The following is an 18,578-nucleotide window of genomic DNA, read 5'->3' as shown; positions in this document are numbered from 1 at the left end:
GGATCATCTCACAAATGGGCTGAAAGTAGAACTTTCTGATGGATTTTCCTGTGACTGACACCAGCCAGGCTAATTACAACAGCAAATGCAGGCTCTTGCTAGAGACTGAAGCTACTCTTGCACTGCAGCAGATTCTGCCCCAAGCAGGAAGGGCTTACAGGACCACCCCCCAGGAAAAGCCCAGAGAGGTTGCTGACATCACACAACACCTTCAGGTGTTTTCATGCCCAGGCTTAACCCCCCAGTGCTCTTCTACTCTGCATCTCTTAGCACTAGCCCACAGGAGGAAGAGACTACACTGCAGAGGAATGAGTTTGTTTTCTGTGGAAGCCAAAAGGCTACATCAGAGCCAGCTAAATGGGAAGCCACTCATTAAAAAAGGAAAGGGAAAAGGTGAGTTCCTAATTTAACTTAATACCTTGTCAGAAATTGGCCTGGTCCCTAAAATCCTGTGAGCTGCCTTCTACCCCACTGCAGCCACATGCTAAGCACCTAACAAGTGCCCAAACAGCTCCAGAGTAGAAGCTTTAATTAAAGGCACTGGTTATGGGCTGTCACCAACATCTACCAGAGCAAGCAGGCAATGGGAAGCAAGGAGGAGCTCTGCCACCACGTGAGCAGCAAGGACTTGCAACCATCAGGTGCTGGAAGGGGGCACAAGGAGGAATCTTTAGAAAAAGCCCAGGAGGCAAGACATTAACCTGCCTACCATTCAGTAAACATTATCTATTGGATAAACATCACATTTCATTCCTCACTTCTGGATGCCAAGTCTCTCAGTCAGCTGACAGACAGAAGCAGCTCTATGGAACAGATGTACAAATTCAGTTCAAGCTGAATGAACACAGAGGCATCAATCAAGCTGAGCAAAGCCACCAGGCCACACTGTGGCCCTTGCACACAATGCACGGGCTTACAGTTCTCAGAGACTGGGAGAGCCTCTCTGCCCACTACTATATATCTTACTGTTCTGCCTGAAAATTATTATACCATCACCCCAGCCAGATTATTGAGAGAGACAGAAAGGCCACAAATAAAGAGAACTCAAGCAAAACATGAAATCCTGGAGCCCTGCCCAGTGTTTCTGATTTTACTTATTAAATGCAGCAATGCTTTTGGCAAGCTCCCAAAATCTATGGTCTGTGTAAAGCAAGAAAACAATTGAGTTGTAATGTGTGGTTTCTTCCACATGTAAGTGGAGTGAAACTCCCTTGATGTGGTCATCATGAAGGTTTCAGAGTAACTTGGACACTGCCCATAACATGGCTGAGTAAGAGACCCCAAAGGACAGCAAAGCTGATGTTTCCCATCAGGAGCCTGTACCAAGGTGCAGTCATTCAAACCCAGGTTTGCTGCCTTCACACAACACCTCCTGCCCTTTATCACTGCCTTCATTTCCATTTTGCTCTCCTCTCTAACACACACCCACACAATCTTTCTGAAGATGGTGGTACTGAGCTAGCTGAAGCTCACTGGCCAGGCTGGTCTTGCCCAACAGATGCTAGCAGTAACTGATGTTGTCAGTTAACACTCTCAAGAGGGTAGAAGCATAAGTACCTGGCTTAAAGGACTTGTGCTATGTTTTAGAACATAAACATAAACAGCTCTAGGCTGGTTTCTAAAGATTCTCCCCCTCCAGGGTTGATTAAAGGGTGGCAGATCCAGAGGTTCTCTCAGGATTTTTAGTAAGATCAGAAGATCTCCTAATGAGCACACAGTGCTGTAACAAACACCAAGATGGGATCCTGTATCCTCACAAAACTCAGAGTGGGACACTCTAGAGAAGGTAACACAAGCAGCAGCATTCATTAACTCTTGAGAGCCCTAGGGGAGGCCTTGCTCACCACTGTGCACTCACTGGGCTTTGGAAAAGCAGTCCTTCTGCAGTACAGGCAATGACCTCTGGAGCTTGAGGGTGGCACTGGCTCACCCAGACTGGTAGGTTTAAGTGTTGAAGGGGAATGCCTTCCCAGTCCCCACAGCTGTGGCACCTTCTTGGCACATCTGACTTGAGTGGTTCCTGTACAGAGAGGGGTGGGGGCAAGGCCCTTGTCCAGCCACCCCTGTCCATTGAATGGACAGGACACAGTCAAACTGCAAAGACACTTCCAGTGCCAATGGAGAGCAAGATGTCCTCAAAGACCCTAAGGCACAAACCCAGCCTGATTCCTGTGGCCCTGCTGGAAGCAGTCGGTGGCCCTTTTGTCACCTTGGTCACCACTCTGTGAACTGGACTACTCCCCAGCATTCCCACACAGCCAGGAGTTTAACCTACCTGTGCTGAGGAGCAGCAGGACTTTCATGATGGTGTACTCCTCGAAGCTGAGCTGCAAGCGAACGAACTGCAGGCTGATCTGGTGCATGCCCTGGCACAGCTCGAACATGGCAGACTGGCGCATCCGCTCCCTGCGGCGAGAAACAACAGAGCCCGGGGCTCAGCACGGGGCAGCTCACGCGTGAGGCCAGCCAGCTGGCCCCTGCAGAGGTCAGGCAGACATGGCAGCTGCAAAGGTCAGGTTAGGTAAGGGGGCTGGGCACTGTGAAGCTGGAGACCTGCCAGCCCACAGGGCTGCCTGCTCCTCGTGCTCCCAGGCTGGCAGGAAAACCCACTGTGAACTTTGGAGGAGCTGGGCATGACCTTGCTCAACTCCTGCACATCCACAATGGATGGCTGAGGTCACTGCCCAACTGGTCATTAACATCCACCCTCCTGGAAGGAGCAGAAACACTGTCCCTTAAGTGTCCCTTAATGGTAACATTGCCAGTGCATAAGACACTGGCAGAAACATTTCCTACCAGGCAATGCTTCACCTGCTCAATCATGTGTCATTAGCAGAATCACACAGTGGCTTGGAAGGGACCTTCACAGCTCCTCCAGTCCCATATCTCTGCAACAAGCAGGGACATCTCCAACTAAATCAGGTTGCACAGAGCCCTGTCCAGACTGACATGGAATGGCCCCAGGGCTGAGGCATCTCCCACCTCTCTGGGCAACCTGGGACAGTGTCTCACCACCCTCAGTGTAGATTTCTCCCTTCCCTCTAGTCTCAATCTCCCTCTTTTAGTTAAAACCATCACTCCTTGTCCTGTCACATCAGGCCTTGATAAACAGACCGTCCCCATCTTTCTTCTAGTGCCCCTGGAAGAACTGAAAGGCCACAATAAGGTCTCTCTGGAGCCTCCTCCAGGCCGAACAACCCCAACTTGCTCAACCTCTCCTCACAGCAGAGGTGCTACAGCCACTGGATCAGTGTTGTGCCTGCTTTAGACCTGCTCTAACAGTTCCATGTCCTTCTTGTGCTGCGGGCTCCAGAGCTGGCCCCAATATTGCAGGTGAAGTTTCAGCAGAGTAAAGCAGGGGGGTGAATGCCCTCCCTCCACCTGCTGCCCACGCTGCTGGGGATGCAGCCCAGGACAGGGCTGCAAGCACACATTGCTGGCTCATGTCCAGCTTTTCATCCACCACAATCTGAGATAGAAATAAAGGAGTGTGCAGAAGGAGAGCCTCTCTCATCAGCTGAGATTTGGTCTCTTCAGCTGTACAGTAATGACACAGGACTTGCATGCAGTTGCAGCTGAAGAAAGAAAGAAAGTATATTTTGATATATTCAGCTTCAGAGCCTCTCTCTCTTCTCTGAGGCAAGTCCAGGCCAAGCTACCCTGCAGAATCAGTTAGGACTTTGCTGTATTTCCAAAGCCACTACCCCAGCCCACTGCTTCCCTTTGAGACTGTGACCTCTCTGTGGGTATGCAGACAAGGTGCTGTCGCTGCTTGGTGGCCAACCACCTTCCGCTGCTGCTGTTCTTGACTCGCTGAACAACAATTCTCTATCTTTCTCCTAACCTTTTTTCCCCCACATAATCAGGGAGTTGGCTGAAGTTCAGCTAATTATTTTAACCAAGCAACTGCCTTTTCAAATATACAAATTGGCTGGTGAGAGAGAAGGATCACACTGTGTGCAAACAAAGACTGACGTCATCTTCCTGCAGCTTTATTTCACTACTGCCAGAGCAGATTTTATTTTCCTCCTCAATACTAATAAAGTGGACTCCCCATTGTTATATGGGCTCTGCACTTTTCCCCTGCTCCACCCTCTTCTTGAGACCAAGAACTCCCAGCCTCTTTTATTTTTGCAGTGCCATAGCAGTAGTAATGCCACCGTTTGTTTATTTTTGTGGTGCAGCAGGGACTGCAGGGAAGAAAAGGCAGAAGAAAATAAGTCTCTGGATGCTTTGGGCAGAGATTGAAACCCCAGTTGGCCTTCTGCTGGGGAAGAGGAGGCTCTGCTGCTGGGTGCAGGCAGGCAGGAGCACACCAGCCCTGCAGAGGACTCGCAGGCGCCGCTTGCACGCCCAGCGCCGGTCACGTGCGGTGAGCGCACACCGAGTGACCCTGAGGCACTGGGACCAGGGCAAACACAGAAGGTTTGCAGGATTCAGAGGTGTCAGATGCACACAAATGGGCACTGACTGCTGGAGCTGCTGCTGTGCCTGGACTCCTGCTCCAGTCCTGTGCCTGCTCGAGGCTGGTGGCCACCATCCAAGGCTTGCGGCCAACCTGGCACAGCAGCACCTGGATCTCTGGGTGTTTGGATGTGCCCTTAGCAGGGTGGCAGTGTGCCAAAGTGGGGGCTGTTCATGTCTGCCCACTGCATGACTTGGCCTACCCTTCTTTGGGGGCATCATCCTGTATCAGACCAAGGTTCTCCTGCATGACAGGTTGCTGTTGTCCAGAGACAAAACAGCTGCAGGAACTTCTGAGCTGGGCAAAAACGACCACAACAGACCTCCACCAGAGGAGTGACCTCCCTCCCACTGCTGCTGCTCCCCTCTCCTCCCAGAATTGCCCAGTCCAGCTCTAGGACACAGATAATGGTGGTTCCTAACTGAGCTCTCCCAGATGGCTCAGCAGGATACATATGGGAGTTGAAAGGCAAAACACTCTTGCATTTTGCAAAACACATTGTAAGGTCCATCTCAGGCTGCTCAGGACCAGCACCACTCAAACCCAGAACATGGTTACTGTTGCAGGACACCAAGGTAGGTTTCTCCAGCCTCAGCACCCTGCCTGCCTTTGACCTCCATGGACACAGGAAGCTCAGACCTCTCATCTGATACCACAAACCACACAGCAAACAAAATTAAGACTTTTGAGCTTTTGTCTCAGGTTTCTGAGCTTTCCCTCACCAGCAATAGCAAAACATTCTGCGACAGCTAACCTGGAAGCACCTTGACTCAAACCTGCTCCTTGTTAACTCTGAATTGTGCTTTGATGACATTTTAGCCTCTTTCCTTTGGATTTGTCTGTTGTATGATTGCCTAAGTAGAACATCTTTAGTAGAAACCAGGGTGGTATTTCTGGGTTGGCTTTGCTATTTTGTACCCCTACTACCTTTGAAGTATTTAGCCTTTCATCTGTTTACAAAATACTGATCTCTTGGTTACCTTCCAGGAAAACCTGGTGGCACTGTTTGTAGTGAGGTAAAGTTCAACACAGGGGTAGCTACTGAGTAGTTTACTTAACATACAGCAAGCCTGTAATGTCAAGTCAGTTTCCCTCCTGAAAAAAATCAACTCACTGTGAGAACAGCAACGAAACAGAAATTAACAGAGAAGTATCTTAAGAGATGCAGGATGCACAGAAATCAGAGCACGTCAACACGACCTGAGCAGAGTTATTTCTTCCTCAGCAAATGCCTCATGTAGAATAAACACTACCAAGTCATCCCAAGTGTCAGCACCAACGTGGGGAAACATTAAAGTGGCCTTCTGTGTGGTCCTTCCTCAGGAGAATAGAACAGAATGGAACAGAATAGACCAGACCAGGTTGGAAGAGACCTTCAAGATCATCATGTCCAGCCTATCAACTAATCCAACACCACCTAATCAACTAAACCATGCAACCAAGCACCCTCTCAAGTCTCCTCCTGAACACCATCATAAGAAAGAAGAGGCAAAAAAAGGAAGACAAAGAAGAGAAAAAAGGAAGATGGAAAAGAGAAGAAAAGGCAGAAGAAAAAAACACTAATTAAAAAGGAATGGAGGAAGGAAAGAAAGGAAAGGCAAAAGGCACCAACCCACCCACCCCAGTTCTACCTCTGACACAGCATCCAAGCGTGTCGACATGGCAATGGAGGCTGTGAGCAGCTGGAGTGTCAGGGCGTGTGGCGTTCAGGGGACCCTGCAGCAGGTAAGTACATTTAAGTAACAAAAGGCGTGGAGCCCAGGCTCTGAACCCTCAGCGCAAATCGCATTCAAAAGTGGTGTCATTAGCTCAGTTTAGCTTAATCCTCCTTCACAATAATACGCTTTAAACTTTACACCTTCAGTTAATCCATCTCAAGTTCCCCGAGTGTCTCCTTACAGGCTTACTGTAATGCCTGCCTCGCATCCCGCCTGACCTTTCCCGCAGCGCTGGGGCGGGCAGAGCGGCCGCGGCCAGCCCATGCCCCCCGGCTGCTGCTGGCCGCTCCTGCACAGCCTCCTGGCCACCCACACCTGGTTCTAACTGGTCACCGAGCTGCTCGCTGCAAGTGAGCTGCGGCTGCTTTCCCCTCCTTCGCTGCAGGAGGAGGATGAGGTGGGTACCTCTGCTGGTGAAGTCCTCCAAGTGACCTCAGCCTGCTCAGTGGGCAGAGTTTTGTTCCTGCTGCTGGGCTTCTCTCAACACATCACAGCAAATGTGTTCCTGCTTCAAAGACTTCCTGGTGCTCTCCCCGGGTTCATCTTCTCTTTCTCCTCACTTGACCCGAGATCTCCCCTTAACCCCACACAATCTCTATGTCCTCACCTCACTCATCCTTGCCACCCTTCTTCCCAAGCTGACCCCTGACCTCCTGCCTTCCTTCCATGGGCAGGCTGCACGTGGCTCAGCGCTGTGGGACTGGCCCAGCACCTCAGCCTCTTTCATTTTCAACTCGTTGAGCTCTACCTAGCACAAACCTGAACCTACTCCTGTGGGGCAGTGACGGCACTGGCTTTGTGTGCAGCAGCACTGGAAACCCCACACACCCTTTTGCTCAATGGGCTGTGCTCAGACACCTGCTTCCCCATCTTGAAGCCATTAGAAACACAACCCAAGTCAGCAGTACTGGAGCAGCATCATTAAGTTATTGCACTGATCAAAATCCAAGCCAAAATACATGCAGAATTCAAGCAAAATTCAATTATGACTTTTCATTCAGCCTTCCCCCCCCCACCCCTTATTCAGCACTTTCCCATCTCTGCTCACTTTGCAAGCCACAGCAGAAAGAGAGGAAAACAAACTCCTCTTCAACACACCGCCTTCAACTCTCAGAGCTTTAGAGCCATCTCCTTCCAGGAAGGAAGAGGAGAAAAAAAACCTGTTACCTTCTATCAGTGGCAACTGCAGGCACACACACAATCCTGCTGAAATTAATGGCAGTTTTGTCATCAGTTTCCACTGGAGAGAAATTTGGGTCGTGCCCATTTCTCCTTTCCCTTGTCAGTAAGCCAGCAAAAATAAATACCCCTTCCTCAGCACCACCAGTGACCTCCTCCTCCTCCTGAGCAGGCAGCAGATGCTCTTCCTAAGCAGTAGGGGATAAAGAATCCAGCTCTTACCCTGCTCTTGGTTAAAGCACCACGGATAAACCAGGCTGGGAATTAGGTGGCTTATCCAGGGAAGTGTTAGCCTAGAGGCAGCACAAAGGTGAGAGCCTCAGATGACCACCCTGCTGCCCACACAAGAGATGGGGGAGCTCAGCCAGGCTGCAACACGGAATCATTTCGGTTGGAAAAGACCTTTAAGACTGAGTCCAACCCTTCTCCAACTCTACCAAGGCTGGTGCTAAACCATGTCCCTCAGCACCCCATCTCTACATCTTTTAAACATCACAGTCCCTGGCTGCCTGCTCAGTTGTGCTGTTGGAAAACACTGACCTTGTACCAGGCCCAGGGGAAAAATGCAAAGCAAAGCGAACCTGAAGTGCCATTGCCTCAGCTCCCAGTGACAGTCCAGGTTTTCAGCAAGCTCCTGCACTGCCAGGCCATTCTGGCTGATGCTACTGAGCTGCCTGATGCAGCTACTGCCCATGTTCATGCTCCTTCACACAGGGAAAGCCAGGTTCCAGCTGTTGTGTCTTAAAACAAAGCTGCAAAATCTGCCAACAAATCTCACACCAGTTCCTCCTCCTGCCCCCAAATCTTTCTGCCCTAGCAGACTTCAGCCACTGCTGACAGAAAGTCTAGTAAGTGGGAAGAAAAAAACAACCCTGTGCCCTATTAATCTGACATAGCAGCAAGGCCTTGGCATTAACTTCTAGTCTGAAAATAAGGAGGTTTTATGGTGAGATCCTCCTGCAGCAGCAGGGAACTGGCTCAAGGGTCCTGGGGATGCCTCCTGCTGCTGTGGTCCCTGCAGGAAAAATTTGTTTCTTGCAAGAAAGCACAGCATGCAAACCAGAGAGACTTCCTCACTGAAAGTACTTCACTGAGGACCTTCACCACCAACCCTGACCCAAGGTGCAAACCCATCCCTACCAGAGGCAGAGGTGTGGTGCTGAGGGACATGGTTTAGCACCTGCCTTGGTAGAGTTAGAGAAGGGTTGGACACAGTGACCTTAAAGGTCTTTTCCAAGCAAAACAATTCTGTGATTCTAAGGCAAATCATTTAACCTCTGAACCTGCTCTGCAGGTGACTGGGATGCTGCAGACCAAGGGGTGTGCAGCTGGCAGCAGCCACACCACAGCAATGACCTTGGTAAAGAAGCTGCCAAACCCAGGGCAAAACAGGGACTGGACTGAGGACCATCAGCACAGAACACTGTCAAGCAGACAAGGAAGGTCATCCCACATTACAACTTCTCTACAGACACAGCTGGCATGGTATTTTGTGGGCTTTAGCCACCCACCCATATGGAATTGGCATTTTTTATGCTGAACTTAAAGGAGTTAGTTCTGAAAATTGTTTTTCTCCCAAGGAAGCCTTCCTGGTGATCCCAGAGAGAACAACCCCAGGTAACTAAGAAATTCAGAGTTGCTTTGAAGTTTCAGCTAAGCATCCCCCTGTTATATGCCCATCAACAAAAGAACTGACAACAGCTCATGGATAATGATTGCCAAAGGAGAGCTTCAGCTTCCCATCAGTAACAGCAAACTTGTGTTAAAATCCACCTTAATCATCACCCAGTTATGTAACCCTAAAATCCCAAAGCACATCAACAGTGAAAAAACCCCAAGTTATCTGCTGGAATTAACAGTTAATTACACAGTTAGCAAAATGCTGCTACCAAAGACTCTCCTTTGGTTTGCATTTGCATTCCAGGAGAGCCAAATCCCAGTTTAAATGAGAAGAGACATCATCAGGCCTCCTTCACCAAAATGCCACATGCAACAGTAAGTGATGAGGATGCACACATGACAATAAATGCTCTCAAGGCTCATCAGTGAAAGGTATCACCAGCCAGGAAAGCTGCCCACTAGGCATCATTCTACACAGCCATTGTGCCAGGGCTCATTGTCACTTGCAGTGGTTCATCAGCTGCTGTACTGTCCTCTTGTGCCAACACTGCCTCGAACACACGACTTTGCTCAGGCTGTTATGCAAAGCCTGGCATTTTCTTGGAAGGCAAGTGAAGCATGGCTGCTTCTCATACCTCTCATGTACCAGGCAAGAGACACTACTCCCTAATTTTTCTTTCATCTGGAAGATTAGCATTTCACTCTAGAGTGGAAGTAGGAAATGAAGCCCTGTGCATGAGAGCAGCGTTTGGAGGTGGCACCAAACAGCTCCGTGATGTGGAGGAAGACTCAAGCAGCACCACATTCAGATGCTTTGAGAGGAACAAACCTCTCCTTATCCTAGCCCTTTCTGCCATGGACCTCTGAAGACACAAAAGATACTCTCCCAAAAGGTTTGTGGATGTCATGCTGAGACAACACTAAGAGCATCATCTTGCCAAGTCCAATGTAGAGTCAGTGGGCTAGTGCCCATGAGGAAGGCACAAAAGCTAACAGCCAAACCCTTTCAAACACATCACAAGCTGCAAGCCTGACAGAAGATCCACGGGGCCTACAGATGATCAAGATGAAAATGAGGGTTTTGAGAAGAATCAGGCCACAGCAGATGAGATAACTCAAATCTCTGCATCAGTGCTGTCTGTAAAGGTGGCCAGCAGGGCTCTGTCCAGGTCTCCCCTCTCAGTATGCAGATGTGAGAACTAGTTTAAAGTGTGAGTAGAAGAGGTTCAGAAGGAGAAAGAAATACAGTAAAATGAAGAGTAATAAATCACCAAGACCAGATGGCATCCATCCATGAGCTGTAAAGTAACTTAAATATGGAACTGCTGAACAGACTAACTGTGCTGTGCAGCTTCTTGCTTCAGTTGCCCTTATAAAAGCAAAAACGTGACCGGTTTGTGACAGTGGGGCTGGGAGCGGGGAGGGAGCGCTCCAGAGATGGAGGCTAGCAAGTCCTGTGCCTGCATCCAGCAGAACCACTGACACAGCAGCATTAACAGATAAATAAACATGCTATATGGGAAGAAAGTCAGCAGAGGTCTGGCAAAGAGAGGCCACGTCTCCCCGGGAGCTGTGAGAGCGCTCTGATGATAGCAGGAGGATGGTGCGCTCCCAACAGGCAACGTCTGCACGACGGAAATGCTCTGCACATGCCAGGTCTAGCTGCATCCCACAGCCATATGGGGTGAGACCTAAGCAAACACTAACCCCCTCCTCCTCCTCCTCTCCTCTGCCCTGGTTTCCCACACAAAGGAAAGTGGGGCATGCAGCTCGGGTGCGGGCTGCAATCCCGTCTGTCGGCGTGCCAGCACGGTAATGACTGGTCTAGGACCTCCGGCACGCTCTGCTCGGCATCAGGAGCTATGTGGGGAGGCAATCATGGCAAACTTGGATTTTAAAGCTATTAAAAAGATCTCCTGAAAGCTCTTCGAGGCAGCTTAAGGATATGGAGGAGGGGCTCTTCATGGATTATTAGCAGCTTAAAAATAGGAGACCCAGGGTAATACATGGCCACCTCTCACGAGTAATGGAGGTTGCCAGGGAAGGCTCACACAGCCTTGCACCGGCACCTGGGCTGGAAACTGCACTCATACATCATCTGACAAAAACCCAGCCCAGACCTATGGAAGTGACAGAGCTTGCTGATGACTCCAGATGATGAAATGAAGAGCTGCCTGGGAAAAACTGCTGAAAAATCTTGCAGAACTGTGTGGCTGGCTGGCAAAATGGAAGGTGAAAATCAGTAACGGCAAGGCAGTGCAGACACTATCATCATCTCACATCAGACATACCAAGTATCTGGCTCTATATTAGCAAACATCACACAGAGATCTAAGTGTAAGCTGGAAGAGGTTTGGGGCCTTCTGTCTTTTGGAAATGCTTGGTCAAGAACAACAGAAAAAAGCAAAGGGTAACAGAAGAGGAGCGGAGAGCAAGACAGAAATCATCACTGTGCTGCTGCATAAATCCACTGTGCTCCAAAGAGCATGTCAGGCAGGTCTCTTCCCAAAATTAATACCACAGGCTGGCAAAAGCCCTGAGAGAGGAGATGAAGACAGCCAGGAGTTGCAAACAACTGCTGTATGAGGGGAGATGAACCTGATGAGCTGATTCTTCAGCTCCCAGGAGCAACAAGGGAACCTGATGGGAGACCTGCAAGTGACAAATGGCATCCAGGGGATGCAAAGCGATGTGCCCACTCGTACTACGGACAGGAATGAAGTGGCACTCCATTAAATTATCAGCTCTCTGCCTCAGAAACAGCTCCAACTAACAAACAGGTGTAATGGAACTGCAGAAGTGACTGCCACAGGACGTTTTAGATGTCAGGGCTATGAATGTATTCAAAAAGGGATTAGGCAAATCCACAGAAGAAAGATAGAGAAGGGTTATTAAAGCACAATCTCCTCTTCAGAAAGTCCCTGAATCACTGGCTGCTGGCATGGGCAAAGAATCAGGACAAGGGTAAAATGCTGCTCTTACTCCCCCTTTGCAACTGCCCAGTTTAAAGGGTGATCAACTGTGCTAGACATCTTTCTTCTGACAGTTTGCACCTTCTTACCTACCTCCTTAGAACTACTTTATCCCCTGTTTTCCTTTACAGTTCCACAGTTGTAAACTTCTAGAGTGTTTAGTTAAAAAGGCCTTACAAAAGCCTTTAGAAATTCACTGAGCCTTTTGCTTTGCTCAACCACTTTTGCAAAGAAAAAGGAAAACAAGAGGCATATTACATCTGTCATGCTGAGGTACTACAGCACTACTTCAGGATCCCCTTCTGTGCCTGCACTGCTTTAGGGGGGGTATGGAACAAAATCCTTCCATATACTTCCCTGGATGGGAACTGAGCTGCACTCTGTGAGAAAGTAGACAATATTAACAATCTCTATAAAACCCCTGACTGATAAAGATACTCTGCTCTCACTGCACTGCTGCTGCAAGTTGTATGAATGCAGTTCCCCTCTTCAAAATGATATATGCAGCCCCAAGTCGTGCAGGGAGGAACCTCCAGGAGTGCTTGATGACCTTTTTATCAGAATCAGTGAGCACACAGACCACTTGTTAGCAAAGGATGAGCACTGACAACTCTTATCAACAATCACTGCAGCACTACTAATGAAAAATGAAGGATTGGGAGGCTGCCAGGTGAAAGATCACAAAAATTACCTAAATTTAGACACCAAGATTAACAGCTTGCAAAAAGAGACCCAAAAGGGTTAACAGCCATCCTCCTGCAAAGTGGGAAGGGGAGAAAAGTCATCTTCAACAATGAAAGAAGTTACTTAGTGGCTTTATTGCTGCTCACAGATCATCTAAGGCACCACCAGCATCACTACCACCACCCCCACCGAGGCAGAAGGTTAAAAAGAAGAATCTGCTGCTCTTGAACATTCAGCTGATTTCCCTACATTTCCTGCTGTTACCATAGAAATCAGAGTGCCAGAAGACTTCGAGGCTTCAGCACCGAGAGGGCGCAGAGAGGCAGCTACACCCGTGCACAACAGCGGCTCCTGAAGGCCCCAGCTTCCACCAGTCTGGCCAGGACAGGGTGTCAGGAGCACGATGACACGGCAATGGACATGCCATTCACCAACAAGTACAATGAATCAGTGCAGACCTGAAACACAGCCCAAGCTGCTCGGTTCAGCTACATCCGAGTTCCTAATTTTTGACTCTCCTCACTGCTACAGAATCCTCTGCACATCCACAGCCCCAGACAAGATTAGCACAGAGCCTTCCCAGAAATCCCCATGTACTGAAGCTGGCTTTCCACACCTCTCTACTTCATCTGCTCTACAGCAGCTTTCCTGTTTGAAAAATGTATTCTCTGTTTTTCAGCCTGGCAAGAGAACCTTCCAGGACCTGAAAGGGGCTGCAAGGCAACTGGAGAGGGACTTTGCACAAAGGCATGGAGTGATAGGACAAGGGGCAAGGGTTTCAAGCTGGAGGAAGGCACCAGATTAGACATTGGCAGCTGGCTGAAGATGAGGCAGTGTGGTTGGACTCAATGACCATAAAGGACTTTTCCAATGGAAAATGATTCTATGACTGTATGAAAAGGAAAATCAAGACCTGAGGGAGAACTCCCACGCCAGGCTGACCCTCTGGATTCTTTCTGCCAGCAGAAACCCATGCATGCCAAAGAGGAGACACAGCTTGGTTCTCAATACTTGTCAGCAATGCCATCAGCTGGTGTTTCTGCCCTATGGAGAGATGAAAAGCCACCATCCCTGTTCCTTAGGGGAAGCAGTGTATAAGCCTGGCAGCTCACCAGGAGGAATGTAGTTTCTGGCTTCCAGCAGGGAGAAGAATATGTGCTGGGAGCACAAGCTGTGGCCCCAAAGCAGCCCATATCCCACTGCTCCCACTGGTTTCCCACGTTGGGGGAGTGAGGATCCCTGTCGCACCACATCTTGGCTCCTGCTGGGTTTCTGTTGGCAGTGCTGCACTCATAAATGCTCTTTATTCCTTCCTGAGCCTCTGAAAGGTTGCCAGCCAGTGCCCTGACTTAATGTATGGGTGGAAGCAGATACCTGGGAAGCTGCCACCGCTAGCTGGCGAGACAGAACTGCCTGAGCCCATCACAGACACGTGAGCAAGATGGAGCATCCCTTGCCTACCTCTGGGACTCAGGCATCTGACTTCTACACTGCAAACACAAGCTCCTGCTACTGACAGACTCAGCTCATCAGATTTCTTCTAGGACCTGAATTGCCAGGCTGCCTGTGTTCAGAAATGCTGGGGACTCTTCCTGCCAAAGGAAGCAGCCAGAGGAGGAGTTGGTTTAGCTATTAGTTCAATTATTAATTCATACAGTACAGGAGAGACCAAGGGGATTTGAAACTGACTTCCCTACCTTCCAGGATTCTGTCTTAAGAGCTGTATTTCAGATTGTTCCCTGAAGCAAAGGCTTCATTCTGCAAAGCTTCAGACAGAATCCCTGCAAACAAGATACTGTCAAAGACCACTGTAGTTTTGCTCCATCCTTGGCCCTTGTCCTTGTGCCCATTCCAAGCAGCACTGCTCAGCTCCCTGCTCTCAGTTGTGTATAGCTTTACCAACTTAATGCTCTGGACTCAAAGTGTCCATGCATGTGGCTGCCTCAGGTTGAATCAGATAGGAAAATTTCAGCTGAAGTCTTTGGTTAGCTCTTAAGAGACATTTTCTCTCTCCCTCCAGTCAAATAAACCAGCCTTTTTTCCCTCCCCCTGTGGGATTCCTGTTACTTTGCAACAGAAACCTAAATGTCTCAGAGCTTAGGCCTTGAATCAGGGAGAGTCTTTGTCGTGTCTTAAGGAAATCTTTCCCATTAATATCTCTCTGCTCTCCCAAATCCCTGGATCTGTTCAAGGTAAGGCTTCCTTGCCGGCAACAAACGAAGCACAACCCCAGCAGTCTCTCCCTACATAATCCTGCATCATCCCTCCAGCTTATCCAGCCTGATCAATACACAAAAGGAAGGAGCCACATGGGGAAAATATTGCAGGATACTGGAACTTCGAGATGTGGTTATGGACACAGTCTTCCAAGCATGTACCCAAAGGGCTCAAACGATGCTTTCACAGAACACCTCCATTCTGGAGTTGTGCAGCTTCTTGGCTGCGAGCTGGCAGCCTTCAGGACCTTACTGCAGTGTCCTCAGAGTGTCAATACACAGGCAAGAGTCACCAACAGCCTTCTCACCATTTGCTGGGGACTGAAACTAGACCCCTAGAGAATCACACCATTGTTTCAGTTGGAGAAGGCCTCTAAGATCATCGAGTCCAGCTGCCAACCTAACACCACCATGGCCACTGAACCATGTCCCCAAGTGTACACAGGCCCTCAGCTTTGATGATAATACAAAAGCATTGTGTTTAAACCCTGCCTAATGTAACTTACACACCACAACCCACACCAGTCTGCTTTATGCTGCTTTTCAGGCCTTTCTGTAACAGGCCAGCAGCCACGTTCGTATCCCTCAGCTCAGAAAGCATCACTGAATGCAACAAGTGGGAAGGAACCCTCAAAGGTCATCTTGTCCAATCCCCCCTGCAGTGAGCAGGGGCAGCTTTAACTAGTTCAGGTTGCTCAGGGCTCCATCCAGTCTGACCTTGAACGCCTGCAGGGATGGGGCCTCCACCACTTCTCTGGGCACCCTGTGCCAGAGTATCACTACCCTCACTGTGAAGAGCTTTCTCCTTATGTCTAATGTAAATCTACCCTGCTCTAGTTTCAAACCACTGCCCCTCGTCCTGCTGCTACAGGCCCTTCTAAACACTCCTTCCCCAGCCTGGTCCACCCAGATCACCATCCCCTTTCACTGGGTACATTACACAGCTAGATCAAGGCAGGCAAGCATTCCAGCCTTCCCTAGGGGAGTGACACCATGGGTTAGCAGGCGGGCATTTTATGCTGCATTTATACAATGAGAGGTACACTGCTCAGCTATGAAAGCCAGAGATCCTTTTCTGGTCTTTTTTGGTGAGTCCCCTTGTTCAGGGGCCTTCAGAGCCAGAAAGAAAACAAGATCATACATCATGGTCCTCCAGAAGCATTACGACTTCCTTTTATTCACAAGAGTTAAGAGTAAACGGAAAACTCATTTCACATGAAACAAAGCAACATAGCTCTGCTGATGCCAGCCTCTACTTTCACTCTTTCTTAACTGTTCATTGAAGAAAATGCTGAACCCTCTGGGGCACCCAGTGCATGCCACTGGCCAGGGACCTTCCCAGCTACTTCTTGCAGAGACAGGAAACGACCTCTCCAGACACAATATGAAGAAATACCAAGAAAACCTTGGCCACGTGATACCAGCAACATAACTCTCCCAAAGCCACAGCAGAAGGAAAAGTCATTTTAAAGCATCTCCTGTTCACTTTGCACCAACTAACACACGGCCTAAAAAGCCAAGAGGGGTTGGACAGGATGAGATGATCTCCAAAGGCTCCTTCCAACCCCTGAGTCTGTGAAACACTCAAAAAGCTGCACCAAATGAACCTTGGAGAAGGCTGCTAAAGACAGACCTCCATTCCTGTGCCACAAGGGTTATAACTACACCCCACATTCCTGTGTGCATGGCACTCACAAAGTACTAAAGGAAAGATTGGCCTTGGCCTCAAGTTAAAGATAAAAAGGTAATGCTTCAGTAAGCAAGGCCAGACTTAATTACTGAAGGCTGCAATGAAATCCCCCCTGCATGGTCATCTCCTGGCTGCACAAGCCCAGCTCCCCTGCTGTCCCAGCCAGCCCCTCACTACCCTCTAAGGTTCCTGAGGCAGGAAGCCCAAAACTCAAGCTCTGAATGCAATCTCACCACTACCACCCTGAGCAGCAACGTGGCAACACGGAAACAAATGTCTCCCACCATTCCCATCAACATGAGTGAAGAGAGGAAGAAACTTCTTGTTCCAGAGATGAGTCCATCTCCATTCATGGCTGAGCACTGAACTTCTACCCTTTAGCTCCAAAGGGCATTCTTGCCCTGACTAACTACTTCAAAAGCCCCTGTCCCAGATCTCTCAGCTCAACACAGGTCCTGGCAATTTGCTTTTCTTCCCTTTACAAACAGCTGCCTTGTGCCACCATTGGTAGCTCTGCAGTGAGCAGAGTGTTAAATAAGTAGCTGGGCAGGTCGCTACCTTGCATACATCACTGCGTTTGGATGGTTGGATTTTGTACTTCCTGACACTGCACTGCTTCCCCCTGACTGGAGCCCAACTTTGGCCTCAGTGTAATTCTGCAGGGACCTACCTTTTAGATTTGCAACATAAAGCTCACCACAGACCTCAGCTTCTGGAAGCCACTTCCAGCTGCAGGACCTGGAGTGCTAGCAATGCCCCTACACTTCCATTTACCAGGGGGACTGATTTCCCTGTCCAAAGAAATTCGACCCCCTTCAGAGAAAAGAAAGCTGCTGCTTTGTTTGAGCTTCTACTCTACGTTTCCCCATGAGAACTAAACTCTTCCAAGTTCACATTTTCACTTAGCTTTACCTACAGAAGCTTTCCTGTGATGATTCTCCAGTGCCCAAGCAACAGCAAGGAGAATGTTTGACGCCACATTTTCAACCAGGTTCAGTGAATCACTTCCTCCTCTTAAAGACCTAACAAAAAAATTCCAAACCATCTTCCTTCACTATTTCCACCACTTTGGGACCTCTCTCATGCACATTAATTATTTAGGAATTCCTAAATCAAAGGAAGCTATTAAGACAGACAGCAACAAAACATCTCCTCCAAGAAAAACACTTGAGAAGGCTTCAGGAGGCTGAGCAGCGAGGGGGTTTTGGTCTTTTTTTTCCCTGTGGTTTTCCCCTTTTTGTTTTGTTTTCCCCTCCCTCTTCTTCATGACCACCCATACCCCATTGATTAAGTCCCATTTTTACCTGTAGGAAACACCCACAGCCTCCTGGGACAAGTGTATGAGGTGACCCCAGTTTGACTGCCTGTGTATTTGCCTAAGTTTTGCCTTCACTGCCTGGGAATCAACACCAAGCGAATGAAAGACAAATTAAATTACCCTCATCAAAAGGCAAAGCACTAAAACACAAACTTCAAATATGAAGGAACACACATACTCAGAAGGAATGGTTCCTTGGTTGATCCTTCTTTTTGTCTGAAAGCATCATAAAAGAAGTTATGTTTCATTACTGAAAAACAACATTTTGGCTTCTTTCATGGCTGCAAAGAAGGGTAATTAAGGCTGTCAAGAAAACACATTGAACAGCTGTATATTGTTAACAAAAGCACCATTACATGACTGCCTGAAAAAACCTGGCAATTTCAACAGGCACATTTCCTAGAATTCAGATATTTTTCCAGGCTCCAGTAGATACCAAAAAAAGGCTTGGGGTTTTTTTCCCCCTCTATAAATCTTGGTGGTGTATCAGCCACACTCCAAGCCAGCAGGATGGTCCCAGCCTGCGAACACATCCACACGCAGGAGAGGCGAATGGCAGCCTTTAAAGCTGTGCCAATGAAAATGGGGTCAGTGAAAACCACACCAAAAACCCCACAGCACCTTGCTTTTAAACTCTGAATTGGTTGGAATTTTCTTAGACTACAGGTACGCCTCAAAGCCAAATAAAGACACGGCAATCCTTCCAGCCTGCACCC

The 18,578-nt window shown here is 48.7% G+C and overlaps 1 protein-coding gene across 4 annotated transcripts in view; it reads right to left on the bottom strand.

The window, feature by feature from the left end:
- The window catches only part of NR3C2 (nuclear receptor subfamily 3 group C member 2), a 197,231-nt gene that overhangs the window by 11,948 nt on the left and 166,705 nt on the right, over positions 1–18,578 (bottom strand). For all 4 annotated transcript variants that reach the window (XM_068165742.1, XM_068165744.1, XM_068165743.1 and 1 more), the window contains one exon: positions 2,276–2,406. In XM_068165742.1, coding sequence (XP_068021843.1) covers positions 2,276–2,406 — 131 coding nt within the window. The remainder of the gene's footprint in view (positions 1–2,275; positions 2,407–18,578) is intronic.

The sequence above is a fragment of the Melanerpes formicivorus genome, unplaced genomic scaffold (assembly GCF_026170545.1).
Source record: "Melanerpes formicivorus ecotype bairdi unplaced genomic scaffold, bMelFor1.0.p_v2 SCAF_92, whole genome shotgun sequence".
Lineage (NCBI taxonomy): Eukaryota > Metazoa > Chordata > Aves > Piciformes > Picidae > Melanerpes > Melanerpes formicivorus.
Note: the sequence above shows the minus strand (reverse complement) of the source record. Positions and strands in the feature narration are given on the sequence as shown.